This window comes from Onychostruthus taczanowskii, unplaced genomic scaffold, assembly GCF_017590055.1.
Source record: "Onychostruthus taczanowskii isolate IOZ18803 unplaced genomic scaffold, ASM1759005v1 scaffold1, whole genome shotgun sequence".
Taxonomy (NCBI): domain Eukaryota; kingdom Metazoa; phylum Chordata; class Aves; order Passeriformes; family Passeridae; genus Onychostruthus; species Onychostruthus taczanowskii.
Genome location: NW_024496525.1, coordinates 5,345,754 through 5,364,378, shown reverse-complemented (window position 1 = coordinate 5,364,378; position 18,625 = coordinate 5,345,754). Strand labels below are relative to the sequence as shown.

At 39.8% G+C, this 18,625-nt stretch overlaps 1 protein-coding gene across 3 annotated transcripts in view; it reads right to left on the bottom strand.

Moving 5' to 3' along the window:
- Positions 1–18,625, bottom strand: part of MIDEAS (mitotic deacetylase associated SANT domain protein) — a 52,170-nt gene that overhangs the window by 19,425 nt on the left and 14,120 nt on the right. For all 3 annotated transcript variants that reach the window (XM_041427702.1, XM_041427712.1, XM_041427721.1), the window contains exon 2: positions 1,570–3,260. In XM_041427702.1, the coding sequence (XP_041283636.1) occupies positions 1,570–3,027 (1,458 nt within the window). In that variant the 5' untranslated portion in view covers positions 3,028–3,260. The remainder of the gene's footprint in view (positions 1–1,569; positions 3,261–18,625) is intronic.

The window sequence follows — 18,625 nt, the reverse complement described above, 5'->3', positions numbered from 1 at the left end:
AGATGTAAAATCCATCAGACCTCTGGTAAAAATTTTATCATCTTTCAAAACCTCATCCTGAAACCTGAAGAGATCTAAACATAAAGAGTTTTTCTGCTAGTGCCATTATGCTTGCATAACTGCAAAGAACAAAAGAGCATCTGTCAAAACACTTCTCTGGTCTTTACATTATGAATCAGACTGCAAGCAGACGGGCCTTCAAATGGCCAATTTCTTGCTTCATCTCTCAGGACCTTTTCCTAAATGCTCTATCTGGTTCTTCTTGACACTCTGTTAACAATCCAAGTGCAGTGTAAATTGCAGGCCTTCTGCAATACAACCACACAATGGCTGGCAAAGTATGAGCAAATACACCACGCTACTACATACCACCGGTTCTTTACCAAACCTGCTGGTTCAGCTGGAGTTAGAGCAAAAAGGATTGAAAACAGCATCAACCAAGCCACTGTTTTCTGCTATCCAAGAGATGGAGTAGGCTATGGATATTCAGCTCATTGTTTATTAGTTTAGTTCTTTCACTCAAACAACACATTCCTCTAAGGAAGAGATGGGAAAAAACAGTGACAGACTAGGATAAAAAGGATGATGAGAACAAAACAAGGAATAAAATGCCCTTCCCTTTGTTGTCTGACTGGATAGCAACTCAGATATCAAAAGTGTAGGTAAAAGTAGCTCATGTAATGTGTACTTCATCAGCCTTTGGAAACAAAACTTCCAAGGAAAAGTGTGCCTCATATGAAGCACTCAATAAAAGATTAGGCAAACCACAACTCAAAAACAATCCCTCCAAAAACCCCCACTCAACTCCAAAAATCCCATCACTTGTCTCCCAATAGATTAATTAATTTTGAACTCTGTCATCTTGCCATATGAAATATATACTGTTCAGTTTAGTCTGATGGGATATCAAATGGCTAGGAGTAGTGAACTACCAAATCAGTCAGCACTAAATTTCTTCCCCATTAAGTGCTACAGGAGGTCTATGGGCAGACAGGTCATTCTACAGCCCTCAGGTCATTCTTAGAAACAGATGCTGCCTTTGTCATGCCTGGTATAGGTCCTTCATGTAAATGAAGCTTTTTTTGACTTTTAATATTTGAGAAATATTGAACATGTAAATTGCATTACATAATTTTTAGATAGCACATTTTAGAGACACTTAACTGCTGAAACTGAAAAACTGGCAGGCAAGCCTAAGTCTTTTAACAGAAAAGAAAGAGAATGTTTAATTGGTAAAAAGACAACAAGTAAGCTGCTTATACCTGCCTCTCAAAATTCCTGATCACCTTGAGACCTAAGCTGAAAACATCCATATTTTCATGTCATGGGCTAAAATAGTGTTTGGTGTTAGTGAAATAAAACTGTCCCTTAGTGGTTTCACTACACTACATTTCTGTTCTCCCACATCTATGAATTACAGTAGCTGAACTTACATGCCTCCACACCAGAGCTGCCCTTGTTGCACACTTCAAGATACCAGCCTATCCTTCATATGTACGTAACTTCCTTTCCTTTCAGCCCTATTTTATAGTGTAGAACATGCTGTATTGGTTAGGGTCTATACCTTACCTTTACATTCTGAAGGGAAGCCAGCTCAACAGCTTTTTGGGCCAAAGTCAGCAAATTGGCTTCTTGAGAAACACGTCGCCTCCTACGGGTACTCTGGATTACACCACCTCTGATATTCTGAAAATCATTAGTTTTCTGACTGTGTTCTTCAGGTGCTGCTGCCTGCTTCTCCTCATCTCTACCATTCTGGGCTGCAGCTTGCCTGTCTGCTTCCATCTGGCATTGCTCACTATTCACCAGGACATCCTTCTGCCCCAGATCCAATCTTTTGGGGTGCAAATAGCTACTTTTACTGTGGGCCAGTGACTCAGGTGTTTGCTGTAACGGGACCTCTTGCTGATGTGTTTGCCAGTGATGCAGAAATAAATTGCTAGGTTGTTCTTCTGCCTGCTTAGAAGTCAACACTTCTCCTGCAGATGTCAGCAGGCCACCTTCTTTGGAGAGTCTCCGTGACCTTCTTGGAAAGGGAATCTGCGTCTGAGGTAGCACAGTCTGTTGGTTCTGCTCTGTTAATGCCTTGAATAGCTCCTGGTTCCTCTCTGCTTGCTGAAACTGGTGTGGCATCATGTGATGCTGAGGTGCTGCAGCTGCCACATGAGGCTGTGCTATAGAAGTTGTTTGCTGCAGACCGAAGGCTTGTGTGGCAGCCTGTTGCTGCTGCTGCTGTTGAGGATAGAAATTTTCAAAGAGCTGTAACTGGGGAAGAGCTTGCTGTTTCTGTTGTGCAGTAAATGCTGGACTGGAAGAAGTTGGGGCTTCTTGAAAGACATGTAACAGCTCAGGAAGACCTTGCTTTTGGCCTTGGTGACCAAATGCAAGTTGGAAAGGCTGCAATGGCAGAGTTTGATTCTGCTGCTGCTGTTTCTGCATTTGATGAAAAGAATTAATTTGAGCTTGTTGTCTAACTAGGGCTTGCTGTTCCAGCTGAGCCTTCTGGGACATCATCTGCTGGACAGCATCTCCATATAAATCCAGCTGTGACACAAACACTCCTTTCTCTTGATTTCTTTTAAGGGCTTCTGGGTGGCCATAGAAGCCTGGGGCACCAGCGTTGGAGTGAGGTCCTTTTGGATTGCCCCCAAAAACCATACTGTGGTTCCACATTGAAGGTGGAGACTGCCAGTGGCTGTCACCCCTCTCTGGCAACCGGTTTCCCATTAGTGAATTCTGCCATTTGACAGCTGTTACTGACTGGGGCATCATCACTGATTCTCCCCTATCTTGATTGTAAACAGAGTTCATCAAAGCAACATTGTTGGGTGCACTTGTTAATCCCCCTGGATGAGAAATCTCCATAGTTTGGGAGACTGGTATATTCCCTCCATGACCATAGTACTGTCCTTCCTTAAGCTGCTGCTGTGGTTCTTTTGATGGCACTGCTATGTCCTGCTCATTAAAATAGGCAACTCGTTTCCCAGTCCGTTTGCTTGAAGACTTTTGCTGAGCCTGAAGATTCATGGTTCAGTCTATTCTCCCAGACACTCACAGTATTTATAATCCACCCATCCCTGAGGCTGGGGGAGGAAAGGCACAGCAGTCTTTCTTTTCCATTCAGCTTCAGTAATAAAGGATAGGAAAGAAGTCCAGATGAAAGTGCATTCACTTCCTTTTTCTTTGTGTGCTTTTCCCACTTCTTTTCACTCTTATACTTTGTGGTTCAGAGGTCAGTAGGGTCCACTTAGTTACAAGTCCTGAAATAGAGAAGCAATTGCAATGAATCATTGACAGACATAACTGGCCTATGAATGCTCATGTGATAAGCAGCAATGTGTATGTCTGTCCCATTTCCCATAGAAATGAAGACCAGGATAACAGATGGAAGAAACAACAGATCTGAGCTGCTAGAAAAATGCAAAACAAAACAATTTAGTTTTACAAAATAGATATCACACTGTACTTGCATGATGCAACTCCCTATTGCACACAGAATTCTGACTAATCACTTAAGCTCATCCTGAAAGTTTTACTCTTACTCTTTACTACCTCTGATCTGGTCAATAACTTCCACATCCTTCTGTAGCCAGAATAATCTGGTTTTAATCTCAACTCAAAACCACAAAACAAAAAACACTCATGGCTTGCCAAAAGACCACATTTCCCAAAGACCTTTAAAAGACACGTGTGTACATAAAGACTGCAGCCAAACATGCAGCAAGATGCTCAATTCAGTATTCTGAAGGAAAAGGGTCAGGCACCAGCCCATCAGTCACACACACACCACCAATGATTACAGATGCTTTCCAGTCAAGAACTGCCCAGCCAGCATCCAAGCCCTAGGATCCCATCCTAGGGCCAGAGACTGCTCAACCTGTGGCTCTCTCACAAGTTTTCTTCAACAGCTGAAAGAAACTGCTCCTGCTCAGGTCACACTCACTGAAAGGTAGTTCAGGCAGCTGCTGTTGTAACAGCTGCTGGCAGACATCAGCAAATATCTGTTACTGTAAAGCTACAAACGAAATAGCAGAAAGCCTTTCCAGAACAGGCACTCTACAACAATTCTAGCCTCCTACCCTCTTCTTCCATGAAGAAAAGCCACCCACAAACTCTAAGAGGCTAGCTTGCAGGTTTAAGGCTTAATGTGTGAACACATACACTAGTATTTCTATTTGGACCCCTAAAACCTTTTTAGATGTTTAGTTTTAAATTCAATTATGTTACTAGATTACCACTATTAACATTCTAGTGTAAGTCTCTATTCCTAGCCTTTTCTGTGCGCATTCTGTTCCACTTTAAATCCCACTGCCAATATATTCCAGGAAAATTACAGCAAATTGTTAAAAACCTATTCTTATTACATCCCTTCTGTTACATAATCAAGTTTCTCTTGAGCGGAGCAGGTAAGACTAACAAACACATCCCCTCCAATGAAACCTGCAATCTATTTATCCTGCTTTCTAAAATGAAAAGTAATCAACCAAAATTATATAGCACACTGAAGTCCTGTAACCTGAGCTTCCTCAGACGGATCCGGGTACAGTGCAGATTTTAACACTGAGGTGGGGTTGGGAACATGACGAGGAGGAAAGGACAAAGAGTTTTAATTAACTTACGCAACTTCCACCTCAGAGGCCAAGCTTGGCTTCAGTGCTGGAACTGGAACAGTGCAGACTGGAACCATGGGACTGTGTTTCAGAGTGCAGTGACTCACTTCCTCAGGCTGTTACACAGCTGCTCCCCCAAACTGCCTCCCCTTCGCCTTTGGCTACAAACCATGGACCTCTGCCACCCTGCATCACACAGCCAGGGCATTCCTCCCTCCTCTAAGCACAACGTCTCAGCTCACTTCCCAAGACTATCACAACAGGATGAAAATAACTCTAGGAGAAATTATGGACACGTGAGATGGAAAATTCTCTCTAAACTGCAACTAGTACACAAACAAAGATTTCATAAAGTAAGTTTTTCCTACTTCAAAATTTCACTAGGAGAGGAAAAAACATCTTAGAGCAGGAAACTGAATCCCTGATAGCAAAAATGTAGAGGGGGATAAGCTGCTATATGCCTCTCAGAAGCTTTAATGCTATCTATCCTCTCTCCTTGCTTTCTGCAGTACTGCAAATGTATCAGAGATAACAGCTAAACTTCAACACCTGAGGTAATACTACCAAGAGTGATTTCTGACAGTCTTACTTTGTGAAATCATCACAAGCTATTTTTCTCTCCAAACTAGGCAACATGTTCCTTCGACTGATGCTTTTGTAATGCTCAGTCACATCATTCTGATAAAAAGAATGCAAGGTTTTCTGTATTATTAGAAGTTAGAAGACATTAACACCAGATCAAGTTTTAACCTGACAGCTTGCTGAAATTCTGCTGTAGACTTTTCACACCGCGAAGAAAAGCACAACAAAAATTGTCAAAAAGATAGCATTCAACTTTCAACTTGAAGGGTTCTTGTTTTCAATGAAAGAAAGAAAGAAGGAAAGAGCCCAGCTGATGCTGTTCCTAATAGTTGTGGCTGGGATTTGCAGCTACCACATAGACAAGTACCCAGAAGACCTTTAGAAAGAGAACTCTCACATTAGTAAAAAGCATTAAATTAGCACAACTTTCCAAGCCTGCACTCATGTGGACTTTGGTTCTGCTTTATCTATTACTAGTTAAGCAGACACCAGCATCACAAGGTCTAACTCAGACCAGTTTAGAACTGCAGCAATCTGGGAAAGAGATCTAACAAAACTATTAAGATGCAAATTATAAAAAGGAGTAAGTTTAGAGATAACCTAAATGAGGAAAAGGAATATGTACAATTGAAGCTGTTATTCAACACAAAACCCAGGATAGTGAAAAGGACACAACCAGGGAGAAAAGAGATTTAAGCTACTTTGAATAAAACATGTTTACTGAACATCCCAGCTCTCCCAGTTACATGCAAAAATAACTACATCCTAAGAGATCACCAAGATAAAGGAAGATTTAGTGCATCTGGTATTTGAGAAAGAAAGTATTTAAAAAAGTATAAAAGAAAGTATAAAAAATTTTGCATTTTAGAAGTTATTTCCATATAGAAAATCTACAGAAAAGTATCTTCTATGTCATCCTAATAATAACAGTTAATAGTTTAAGCTGCAGTGATAAATGTTCAAGTTGCAGCATGACTATGCTTCAGGAAAGCTCATGCTTGGCAGCTTCACTGCATGAGCACTGTTGGCTGACTAAACAGGCTTCCCTCCCTGAGGTTGGGGGAATGAGCTCACACAATCATCATCCCAGCCAATTACCAGCTTTGGGGTTTTTCTGCTTTGTTTTGTTTTACTTGAATTTCAGCACAAGAGTCAGCCTGCAGTAGCACGGGAAAATGGCAACACGCTTCCAGGCTTAAGTGCTTTGGAGCAGGACACCCTGGACCATTCTTTACCTTTGAATAAAGCACAGAGCCAGTTCCAATACTGTAATTCTCAGAAGATACTGTGTCTTGCCTCCAAATATACAGAAGTGTTATGATACTTAGCATTGCTTTTACACTGCACAGAGAAAAAGCAGAACCTAGCATCGGTATATTTTGTTTTAATAACTCTAAGATTTGGCATGCAACATCATCAGTTATTTTCACTTCCAGGAGCTTCTGGCATTCAAGAACTTCTCCTGAACCTTCTCCAGATGAATATAAATTGTACATCACCTCCTTTAATACTGTAAATATTTTCATATTTCTAAGGGATTTTTGATATTGCAAGGCTTTCTCTTCCACACCTAAAACGAATTACAAATTAGATATACATATCCAATGGGCACATATCTTCTGGAACGAAAAATACCTAAGGAAAGTAATTCATGGCACCTTACTGAGAAAAGTTAGAGTTAGCATTTTTAGCTAAAAACTTCTCTAGTGTATCTGCACTAATGCATTAAAAAAATCATAAACACATATAAAACACCATATGAGCTAAATTTATGCAAAGAATGCTGAAGGACTTCCTAAAGTATACAACAGGACTATGGAGGAGTCTCTTCCTGCATCCAGGATTCTATTCTGAAATGATGAAGTCCTTTCAAAGGAGATATCAGAGGGGTGCAGGGCACAGACACTCAGAGCCACTCACTAGGCTGTTACCAGCCAAACCACCCACCAGCAGATTTTACCCAGTTCAAAGCAGAATTATTGAGACATCCCTACCCAGTGCAACTTTCTTGTCAGAGTTTATTATTAGCCTGGAGAGCCTGATATAAAACCTTAACTAAAGATTATTTGATTTAGGGAACAAATAAAAAATACTCAATGGTAACCATTTAATGTAAAATATCTCTCTCTTGAAAACTTGTTCCCTGTATAACTGGCAATTGTTGCCTGTATAACTGGTAACTATCCACCATTATTCCATTTCTATAAATATTCTCTTAACTAAGCATATGTATATTTGTACAGTTTCACATATCAAGTTCATGACCTCACACACTGTAGTAATCTTGAACTTTACTCTTCGGCTCACTTTTTGAGGGCTGTGCTGTCCTGTGCTTTGTTTAGTCCATTTGCTGCATCAGCTATATCTGGCATGATAAGCAAGTTTAAATTGTGCACATTCCTCATTCTCCTTTGAGATCATTTGCAAACATTTCTCTCTGACAGAATGCTGCAGAAATGACTCAGGAAAGACTCTTGATTTCTCCTCAAACTTCAGCAAAATTAAGGATGCTGAGAATACTAACAAGTTATAGTTGCAGTTGTAGACCATCTTTTATTCCACCATCTTATCTTTTAAATTCCTCTCTTTTAGGGTTTTATTCATGTAAAATAAAGTGTTCCTCTGATCTAGCTAATGTATATTCTCAGCCTTAACTGCAACAATGCTGTCACTGTTACTTACAGGAAATCTGTCAGATTAGGCTGCTGACAATCATTTCTCACTAAGTCCTCCTGCTGCCAGCAAGTGAAATTATGGTTCTCCACAGTAAGCAGCTCAATCACTTTCAACCAGGATGACAGACAGATTCCAAGAACAATCTTACACTTAAGACAAATGCAGCAAGTTACCCTGTGTCCTTCTGAGACAGAGCAATCAAACCTTCCTTCTCCAATTTGCTCATTATTATGGTAAAATCCCACATTTAAGAAACATGTAAAGAATTATAATACATATTTTAATAATATGGAAGAGAAACAGAGGAAACAACTCACTTCTAAGATCAGGAAAACAAGCAAGGTCAAAAATTAAGTAATATAATATAATAGCTACCAGCTCCCCTTCAAACCTGAAAGAAAACATGGGTTTAATTAAATCTACCTGTGAAAGATGGAAATTGGGTGTGCTATTCACACATGTGCAGAAAGGACAAAAAAGTTTCAATTCCTTCAGTGCAATAGGAGGCCAGAGGAGGCTCAATAGGGTAGATTTTGTTTCTGGCTTTTGTGGTTTGCATTTCTGAAAATGACTGGAGAGTTACAGGTCATCATAAACTTGTTCCAGCTAGCAGAAATCTGCCTCTGTGAAACCACTAGCACCATTTGCAACATTCTTGAGTAAGAACAAAGAAAAGCCTGAAAGCATGGGTCAGTTTTTGTGTTTGTAAAAAATTTGCAAAGCTTATTGCACGTAGCCTATGCTTACTCTGCTGTAAGGAAGAGTGGAAACGGCAGCCTGTCCTCCTTTCAAAGCCTCCTTTCAAAGCCTCACCCGAACGCTCATTTTGTCACATTTTCTTCCAGACAGTTGCCTACTTCAAATTTCCTGCAGATTGTTTTCAATCTCCCACTCACCACCTTCAGACCACCTTGAACAGGAACGATAACAGCACAGCACAGAAAATAAACCATGTTTGTAAATTCTATACAGTTAAGCACAGCAATGTGTGTTCTGAAGAAAAGAGGGGAAAACTCAAAGCCACAAAACACAATATTGTGCAAGAAAGCCAAATACATAAATACAATGATGATCGTTTTATGTTTCTGTCACTTTATCACAAATGGTATGGCATTTTCTAGACATTCATCCAGAATGTCTGTCTCTATAGGAAAAGGTGTGTTTTCCAGGAGTGTGGAACCAACTGAGCAGTCCCACAGTTTAAAAGAAGCCCAATATAAAAGAATGTAATTAGGTATCAACCATCTCCCCTAACACCTCCAAGTATGAAACTAATCCAGGGAACTTATCAGATCAACCTCCTAGAATCAATAAAGCCTAAGAAATGGGGAAGGCTTACTTCGTGTGTAACACTGCATAGCGAAAAGGAATCCTACAGCAGGCCTATAATAAAGACAAAGAGATGAAAGGAAAGCTGCTTCACAGACAGACAACAAAAGGGAAAACACAGCATCCAGGAAGTTTGGCAACTTCCACTGATTCCTGAAGGTGCCTGCCTGGGGCTAGCAAACACATACCCAAATAAGTAGTATGCATATGACCTGCCCAAATTTTCATGTGATTGCCCCATTTCTATTGCAGAGAAAGAGTGATGCTATGACTGACTACAGGGGCGCCTCTGCCCTGAGGACATGCTTAAAATTACCTTGCTGCCACTTCCACTTTCCCATTTTCAGAGTTCGGGGATGCATAAAGCTTTATTAAACCACTGTACTAACCAGAAACTCAAAAATGAAACCCATCAGCTCTGTGAGGTGAAACATGTGAGAAGGTGGTCATGCTGTGATGGACTACCTGACAGCAAAATCAGGTCACTTGTACTGGACCACCAGATACCACAAACTACTGCTCCAATCCAAACCATTCCTGACATTCAGCACCACCAGAGGTTAATCACCCACAGCAAGCAAAATAACACTAAATGTAGAACTACCATATTGTCTGGGAAAATATACATACCCAATGGAAATACATGAACATTGTACATGAACATATACATTGATTAATTCACAAAGTAATCAATCCAAGGAGAAATACAAATTCTACTTCAAGAAAAGATTTTGGTTTATGGTAAAGGAAGTAATAAACGTGAAACAATGAAAATGCAACCGTTAAACATTATTTAATTAGGTACATTTCTGTTCCAGTGGTCTTCAAATTCACCAAAGCATGCACTCTGATTCCATCTGGACCTACTTTTTACATCCATGGATGTGATTTTATTTATCCACATCACCACAATTTTTCCATACTCAATCTAAACACACAGATCCATCCTAGTATGGAGGATGTTACAGAAAAGGATTTTGGTGTTTTGAATTAAGGGTCTGAAGCACTTCAAAGGGAAGTTTTCAGGTAACAGTTCTATGAGGGGAAAGTCATATACTGTTGATGAACACTTAAAAATTACCTATTTTTTGGGGTTGTCTTCCTCAATTCAAGCTGTAAACTTGGTTACAAGTATTGGAGGTTTCCTTTTTAAAACACACCCCGGATTTTCCAAATAATTTTGTTCTAATGGATGAGGAAGAGACAAAAAATTGCTACAAAGAAAATGCCCATCAAGTGCTGATTAGTCTTATCCTTATAACAAGCCAGACAAAACCTGGCTAACACAAACAGCTCCACCAGAAGAAAATCAGCATGGATGAGGTAGAAAAACTACTAAAAAGACAGACTAAAATTTTAAAACTTAGCAGATAATTAGGCAAACAACAAAAGGGAAGAAAAAGCCACAACCAAATTTTTTTTAAAGGAACTGACAATGTTGCTTCTACCAGCTATTGAAAGGATATGTAAGATCTTCACTTATTTTCAACCAAAACTTTGAGTGCTGTTGCCAAAATAATCGAAATTTCATGCAAACCTCATCACATGAAAACAAATTATTCATGATTTGCACCAGATTAGTCTTTTGTCTTGCACTATGAGAGAGGCAGCTCCACAATCCGGATCTTGTAAACACATACACAGGAAAGCCCATCTTTACAAATGGCTTTGCAACACAGACCAGGCTTATCCTTTAATAAAATATGTACTTAGTACATTTCTTATACTGGTTAATGTTTATAAACTGTACTGAAGTTAGGAATAATTGTTATTATAATCTGTCATCATGATAAAGCCTGATCTGAAGAGGTTTGGGCAGTCTTAGAGAGCAGAATGAGCACAATAATTACAGAGTACGAAATGCTGCTTTCAGACTTTGTAAAGTTACAGGAACATAATTCTTTCCCACTGGAAATGGGTTAACAGTTCTAACTGTAAGCCCTTATACAGTTATTTTAAGCTTTATTGTTTGGAGCTGTCTGGGAAGGCAGTTGCTAGCAACAGAGACTTACATGCAGGAATCACAGCAGGCTCCAAAGTCAGAATGGTAAAGAGCAGGCCAAAAGCTTTTCCCTGCCCTCGAATTCTCATACCTGACAGCACCACAACACATCCTTCACTCCAAATGCCTCTCGTGCCACAAACACACCAGCTGCAGAATTGCATGGACACCCCAGAGACAGACCAAATCTCTCTGCACTTTAGCGCTGAGAAGAAAACACAACTGAATGCACTGAGCTGCAACAGGAAAGATTGCTACAGGTTCCGTTGTTCCCATCTCAACCTCTTCAGCACTCCAGCACAAAACCAGGCTTGCACAGACATCCAGTGTACAGAACAACAAAGTCTGAGTGTTTTACAGATTCCTTTGAGGCTTTGCAAGAAGTAATGGGCTACAAATAAGGGAAGAGGATGGTGCAAGTTCATAGAGTCAGTAATACTTTCCATTCCCAGAAGTTTCTTCATAAGACATATAAAGGTACTCAATTCCTCAGCCTGAGCAGAGACATTCTTAAGACTGTCAAGCTGGCATCATCACCCACCCAAGTCTGGCTGGACACTAGCTGAGACTACACATATGGGCAGAGCCCCAGGATCTGGGATCAGCTTCCAACTCTGCTACAGACATACACCTTAAGCAAGCCACTTCAAATTGTTTCATAAAATAAGAATAATACTTGAAACCAAAAACGTTGATATTAATGGAGTATTTTGAGGTCATAAAATAGCAACAGCCACTAACTGCCTAGATGGAGAGTCTTCCACAAAGGGCTTAAAAGTCTATTTTCAGACATGACGCAATCAGGGTAGTGATAACCAAAGAAGAGGGAGTAAAACAAAAAGTGAAGGAAAAAAGTCACACAATAACATAGTTGCTCTTTTGTCACATGCCTGCCTCTATCTCACTTGACCCAGAAATATCTTTGTTTATCAGCAGTTATCTAAGCTGAAGCAGTGCTGACCTTGGTTTGCCCACATCCACACACTTGCAGCAAACAGATGACAGTATCGACTGAGCGCAGTCAGTCTTTTACAGCACTGACAGGGCTTCAGTTCAAATTTCTAAAATTATGTCTTTTAAGAATTCCTGCAATCACTGTTGACTATAAAAGGGTCTCTTTACTGTGCTGGTCAGTTATAAGGTACAGTAAGCTCTCGGCCATGACTAGGGCTGCCAGGCGTTACAACAATGCAGCTAAACAAATGCACAGGAGTACCAGGAGTAGGAACACTGAAAGATGTGGGCAAGCAGGATCATCACACAGTGGAAAACAGTAAGGTTTTAAGACTCCAGGGGCTAAAGGAGCACTCTGATTTCTTAACCTTTAATTAAAAAAATCAAAGCACTCTCCAGGTCTCCAGAATCACAGTTCCCTGCCAGTTACCTGACAGACACCTGCCCAATCTCCTCCTTTTAGCCACAGGGATTTCAGTGGAGGAAGGAAAGAGCAGATGGCTGGCACCAATACTGGATCAAATACAAAGCGCTTCCTTTTCTGTAGTGACTTATCCTTACTAGCACTACAAAGCACTTCCACTATGGGGTATAAGTGACATCAGCCTCATATGGACTCAGAGCAAAGTCAGAAATTTCCTACAGATTCAGCTCAGAAATCAAACAAGCCACTCATTCTGTACTTTATAACTAGAAAGAAAAGAAGCAATCTGATAACAGCATGAGGAAAAGTGTTCTCTGTTAAGAACCCTTACAAAGCTATTTTAAACTGAGCAAAAGACTCAGTTGACAGTAAAACAAAGTGAGGTCATTATGATTAAGTTCAGTACTATGAGAAAAACTAAAGTTTACCTATTAATCCACCTGTAGATGCAATTCTATGAGTTTTAAGCAGATCAGAAGCATCCTGCACTTGCACAGTTTACTCTGCAAGTCCTCAAATATAAATATATTTTAATTGAAGTCATAACATTTTGATTCAATAATCCCACATTACACTTTGAACAGCTGTATTTGCTAAAGATACAGGCTATGTAATTGCTATTAACAGGAAAAATAAGTCCTTGCAAATTGTGAAAAAAAACTCTGGATATAAATAATTGGAAGATCAGAAACTTACCAGAAAAGCTGGTAAGATCATCTGCACTAAACACTTGACCATTTACAAAAGGAATCACTAAGCATGAAGGAAAAAATAAATTCCCTTACATTATACAGTTTTCACTATGGAATGAAGGGCTAATGAACTAATCATGTCTTGAGGTATATGGATTCCATTAACCTGATTGTCTCACACCAAAGAAACTCTGAGATGGACGCTCCTTTACAATCCATAATGCATCTAGTCATCTAGTTCTAGGCCAGTTTGGATGAGGCTCTGAGCAACCTGGACTAGAGCAAAGTGTGCCAGCCCTTGCCAGGGGGGTGGAATGAGATGATCTTTAACGTCCCTTCCAAAGCAAACCATTCTGATTTTGTGATAGTGGATTCTAAAGGATTTTTTTCACACCAGGTAGATAGCACTCTTATTTCAAGTAGGTTACTTCAAGTGGTCCAGCTTATGTCCCACAGCATCTGATGGCATTACTGTTTTCAAGACATCTCCAAACAATAGGAATGAACATCCACTCTCTCATCAGCAGGCTGACATTTGTTACACAGTTCTTCCCCATTTGGAAAAAATCTATGAATCCACCAAGGCAGAAAAACATTCTACCAGTTATTATACCACAGACAAATTTCTCCTGCGGAAAGTAGTTGAAGGAACTTGTCCACAAACAAACTTCATGTTATTGGAATACTTACCATTTACATAATACTTGGCAACAGTTAAAGCAATATATCAACACCAATTCATTCAACTTCACAACATGTGTCACTTGCAACATTCTGTATTTCTAACAGGTACACAAAGAGAGACAAAGCAGTCTGTTTTGCAGAAAAAGCAAAAAGGCAGCCAAGATAAGATATTCTTCTGTATTTTCTTTATCTCAGTTTTGTCTACAGACTGCATTTGCAAGATGTCAGGTAAAGCATGTTAATTTTGAACACTAATTTTGAACAGTTATACCGAATTCAGACACTACTACAGAACACTACTTTTTAAGTACACTGTAGAACTCCCCTCACCCAGAGGTAAATTTTAAGGCAATTTATATAAAAGTCACAAAGTCTCCTAAAGCACATGAAATTTCACTTGTAGACATTAAAGGCTCTAACATTAAAATACACATGTCATGTCACAGTAGAGATCTCTGATACTCCACATAGTGTTCTAGAATGCCTTTGCACTCTCCTCAAGCTCTGCCTGGAACTGCAGCCTAAGGAGAAGGGCTCTTGCTCTTGCCTGATCTGTGGTGGTTGGGGTTTTAGCTTCCTTTTTTTTTAAAGAAAATGGCAACACTAGGCAGGTGTACTGCTCTTATTGTCCATGGCTTCATTCCCTGCGCTACAGTACAGAAACTGAATTACAGCAATTTCTGTTTTACATGGCTGCACGGCCTCATAATCACAGTATAACAGCACTAAAGAATGCATAAAGAGTATACTCTTAACGCACTTACTCTGGCAATGTCTCTTTAAGGGACTGAATTACTATTATTCCCTGTTTATTGAAGACTAAGCTAAGTCTGGGAGAGGGAGATTTTAAAATTATTTGTCCAAAGAGGTCTAGGACAAACAAGATAACCTAATTCAGTATCAGGTTAGTGCCTATCCTTTCAATCATATTTAGTCTCTTACTCAGTTTGAAATCCCATCCTAAGGTTGGCTAAAGTGCACATGAAACCTCTCCAAAACATTTCTTCCTATTTCAGCCCACCCACGAGACCGTATGCCATGCATATTAATAAATTCAAGATAAGCATACAGCAGTCCATGCAGGTTTATTGTGGATCTAAAAATATCATGCGAGCTTTTGCTAGAGTTGTCATCTCTAAGACTTATGTGCACATACACTAACCTTGGCTGTGGTGGTGTCCACGGGACACAGAGAAATTCAGGATACCAGGCAGATCTATTCAGGTACAATCATGACATTGTTACTAATTTTGCCTAGGAATTAGATAAAAATGCTAAAGAATCTCACCCAGTTCCTTCCCTGAATGCAGTTACAAAATCCTATGAACAAAGAAGGGAAGGTATTTATTTATTTATTAGTTGATTAACGCTGATACAAGCTTTCATCTGTTTACATCACTTATGAGCACCATAAGCATAAAAGCACAATTTGGAATCAGAGAATCAAAAAAGGGGGCTTTAAAACCCTGTAAGAGTGCTTTTAGCAACTACCATGACATGTATATTCCCATCTTTGCAACCACATTGCCAACCACTACTCCAAGGGAAAATAAATTTTGATCTTTTCCCACAACTGCAACATCTGAGATGCCACAAATAAGAAACACCTCTCAGGCCCACAAGGAATGGATGCATTGGAGCTGCATGTGATGCCTTGAGAGGTGACCTAGAACAGAGGCTAGACAGTGTTAAAGGAGTAAGACAGATATTTATTAAAAAGGTATCACGTGTGTTCAGAGCTCACTTGTGCAGGGACAAGCTTCCACATCTTCCACTCCTTGAACCCTCTGACTGAATGTTCTGTTTTACCCGGACAAATTAAGAGCAACCTGTACTGATTTTTAGCAGGAGGACAGCACACATCACAGCAGCTGGACTACAGGAACAAGGGTTCTTTCAGGAGACTGTGGAAAGAGCTCTGCCACTGCTCTCACTGCCCCTTCTGAGGGCCCCAGAAGTCAGGGAGCACCGTGGTCCTTGGCTACTGTTTTGACCTGCAGCAGCAAATGTCAGATTTCTGTCATTGAAGGGATGAGAGGGGGAAGGGATGGTCAGAACCACCACACATTTGTTGTGAAATATAGCCAGGTGTCACAGAAAAAAAATAAAATAGGGCCCAGAGTTTTTAAAATACAAACAGTATGGATGACATTGGCAGTGTCATTATTCCCTTTACATAAAAAGATATGTACTTGTCACAGCTATTTACAGGGGGGAAAAAACAACAAAAACCAGCAACAGAACTAAGCCTTGGGAGCTATGCGTGAGAAAGGCTGTCACACTACTACTTAAAAAAAAGGGCAAGTACTAATTTGCACGTAACTGATGACATTCACCTATTACAGTAGGTTAAATTGTTAAGTAAATGTTCTTCCTAAGTCTTGCACCACTTGTATTTGTGGTTTTGCTCTCTCTGTCTTACTGACAACCTTGAACATTGCACAAAAGTTTCCCTTGCAGACAAAATCTGACAAATCAGGGTCACAAAAGTACTGTCAGAGCCACAAAAATGAACAAAAAAGCAGAAGGAAATTCACACTCATTGCTATCTGCACCACCAGGAAAAAAAGTTTAGATAAAAGAATGGCTTTTACACATATACAGCTCCTGCAGGTAGCAGGCTAAGTTTGTATTACTGCAGACGTTTCTAAACTCAGTGGCTCTGCTTAAGCAAGGTTTCCACACCCTTCAGCTGTCTTCAGATCACTTTCTGCAAGACTTGTGGCCCTGATGTTGGCCTAAAACTTCACAGTAGCACCAGCGCGGAGACAGGGATTATTCCCTCAGCAGCATTTTCAGACGCCCAGGGCTGAAGAATTCACACTTTCAATTGAGGTCAGGCACGATGGTCGGTTTCCATTCGGTTTCCATTTGTGTTGCAACACACAAGAAGCTAACAAGTGAGAAAAGGGTGAGATGACAAAAAAACTAGCAGAAAGAAGAAAATCTCCTCAAACCACAAGTGTATCAGTCCCTCCAGATGCCTTTCCTCTTGCTCCTACATTTCCAGTAGATTTTGTCCATTTTCTAGAATATGATGCCTTCCAGTTAAACACACTTAGTCTCACAAAGACATCATGGCAGTTCAAACTGTTCCAAAGGACATGAACCACCCATCCAATTAAGCCACAATAGTAACTTCTAAGTGTGTCACCCCCTTTTCTTAAGGTAGCTTTTTGTAACTGGTAATTTCTTTAACGTATTTTTTTTTTTTGCTTATACCGTACCTAGTAATAATAAGATAGATTTGGACATAAAAAAGGTACATCCAATAAAAAGAAGTAGTTTGTAATTTTTGTTATAGTTCTTAGTTCCTTTTCTTGAAGAAATAAAATGTTTTCTAAAACATTTTGCTTGTTAATATGTATATATATATTTAATTTTATGCAGAGATATTTGCATGGTAAAAAGAAATTAGTACTTTTTTCTTATATATGGAGAGAATGTTGTGTGCCAATTTTCTCTATCACTGGGAAAACTGCTCATAGTTTCAAATATTGCAAGTTGTTAAAAATAATTTGAAAAATTTCATTCACTTAGCATTCAGTAGACATTGGATATAAAAGTTCAAGTGTTTAAAAGCAGCAGCTGGAAAAACCCCACCTGTCAGTTCCTCAGCTCCCAGTATCATTTCACTAGGTCTCTAGTCAACTTCTAAAATAAGTATATCTGCAGCTCCAGTGTTAAAAAGGGAAATTGCCTTCCACAATTCCGATTTTATAGTTTTTTATGCCTTAAGTAGGTAAAATGACACTTTTGAAAAAATTGTTTAAAATAAAGACCATAGCAATAAATATACTATACTTGCCTAGCTGCATCAGTAAAAATTTCCTCAGCTGAACATGGACACATTTTTTCCCTGGTTCTTGTGGAGAACTAATTCTTCAGCAACAAAATCCAAGTCCTGATGTGTTTCTGCTAATAATCTGTGTACTTACAACAGTCTCTACTACTGAGAGTGACTTAGCCGTTAAGCTGAGCTACCCTAGGAATATTTTCCACCATCATTCTGGGAAGAAATGGAACATGTATACTTGTATATGGTTAACACTCTCTTCCCTCTTCCTCCAAGTAAACAGCACACACAGACAGACAAAAGGCAAGGAAAACAATTAACCTTCCAACTCCTAAAATTTGGCTTCAATTCCCTAAAGTAACTTCATGCCAAAACCGACATGTGGAAAGAATAATCCCCGGTGACCAGCTTTGCTGAGGCTTGTGGAAAACTGGCCTGTGCAGCACAGCAAGCTCTTGCCAGAGATCTGCTGCCGCACAGACCTCAGCAAACGTGCACCACAAAAGCAGCACCATGTCCTTCCCAGGCATTCTGGAAAGCCTCAGTGTTTAAAAGCAATCACTGACCACCTCTTTCATCCCACACTAAAGTTTAAGAACCCCCCTTCCCTCCCCACCCCCCAAGAAAAAAAATACAGGCATACAACTACAAATGTATGCACTAACTTAAAGTCATATTTTACTCTTGAAAGCATGCAACTTCATCACATGGCCCCAAGGCCTCCTCTGGATTACTGGCACCACGTCTGTCAGGAGACGCCATCAATTTATGATACACAGGTTGGTGTTTGAATCTACCAATTTGCTTTCCGTTTGGAGCTGCTGTTTTAAAGCAAAATCCCACCAGTAACAACCCCCTCTTCATTAAATATCTTAA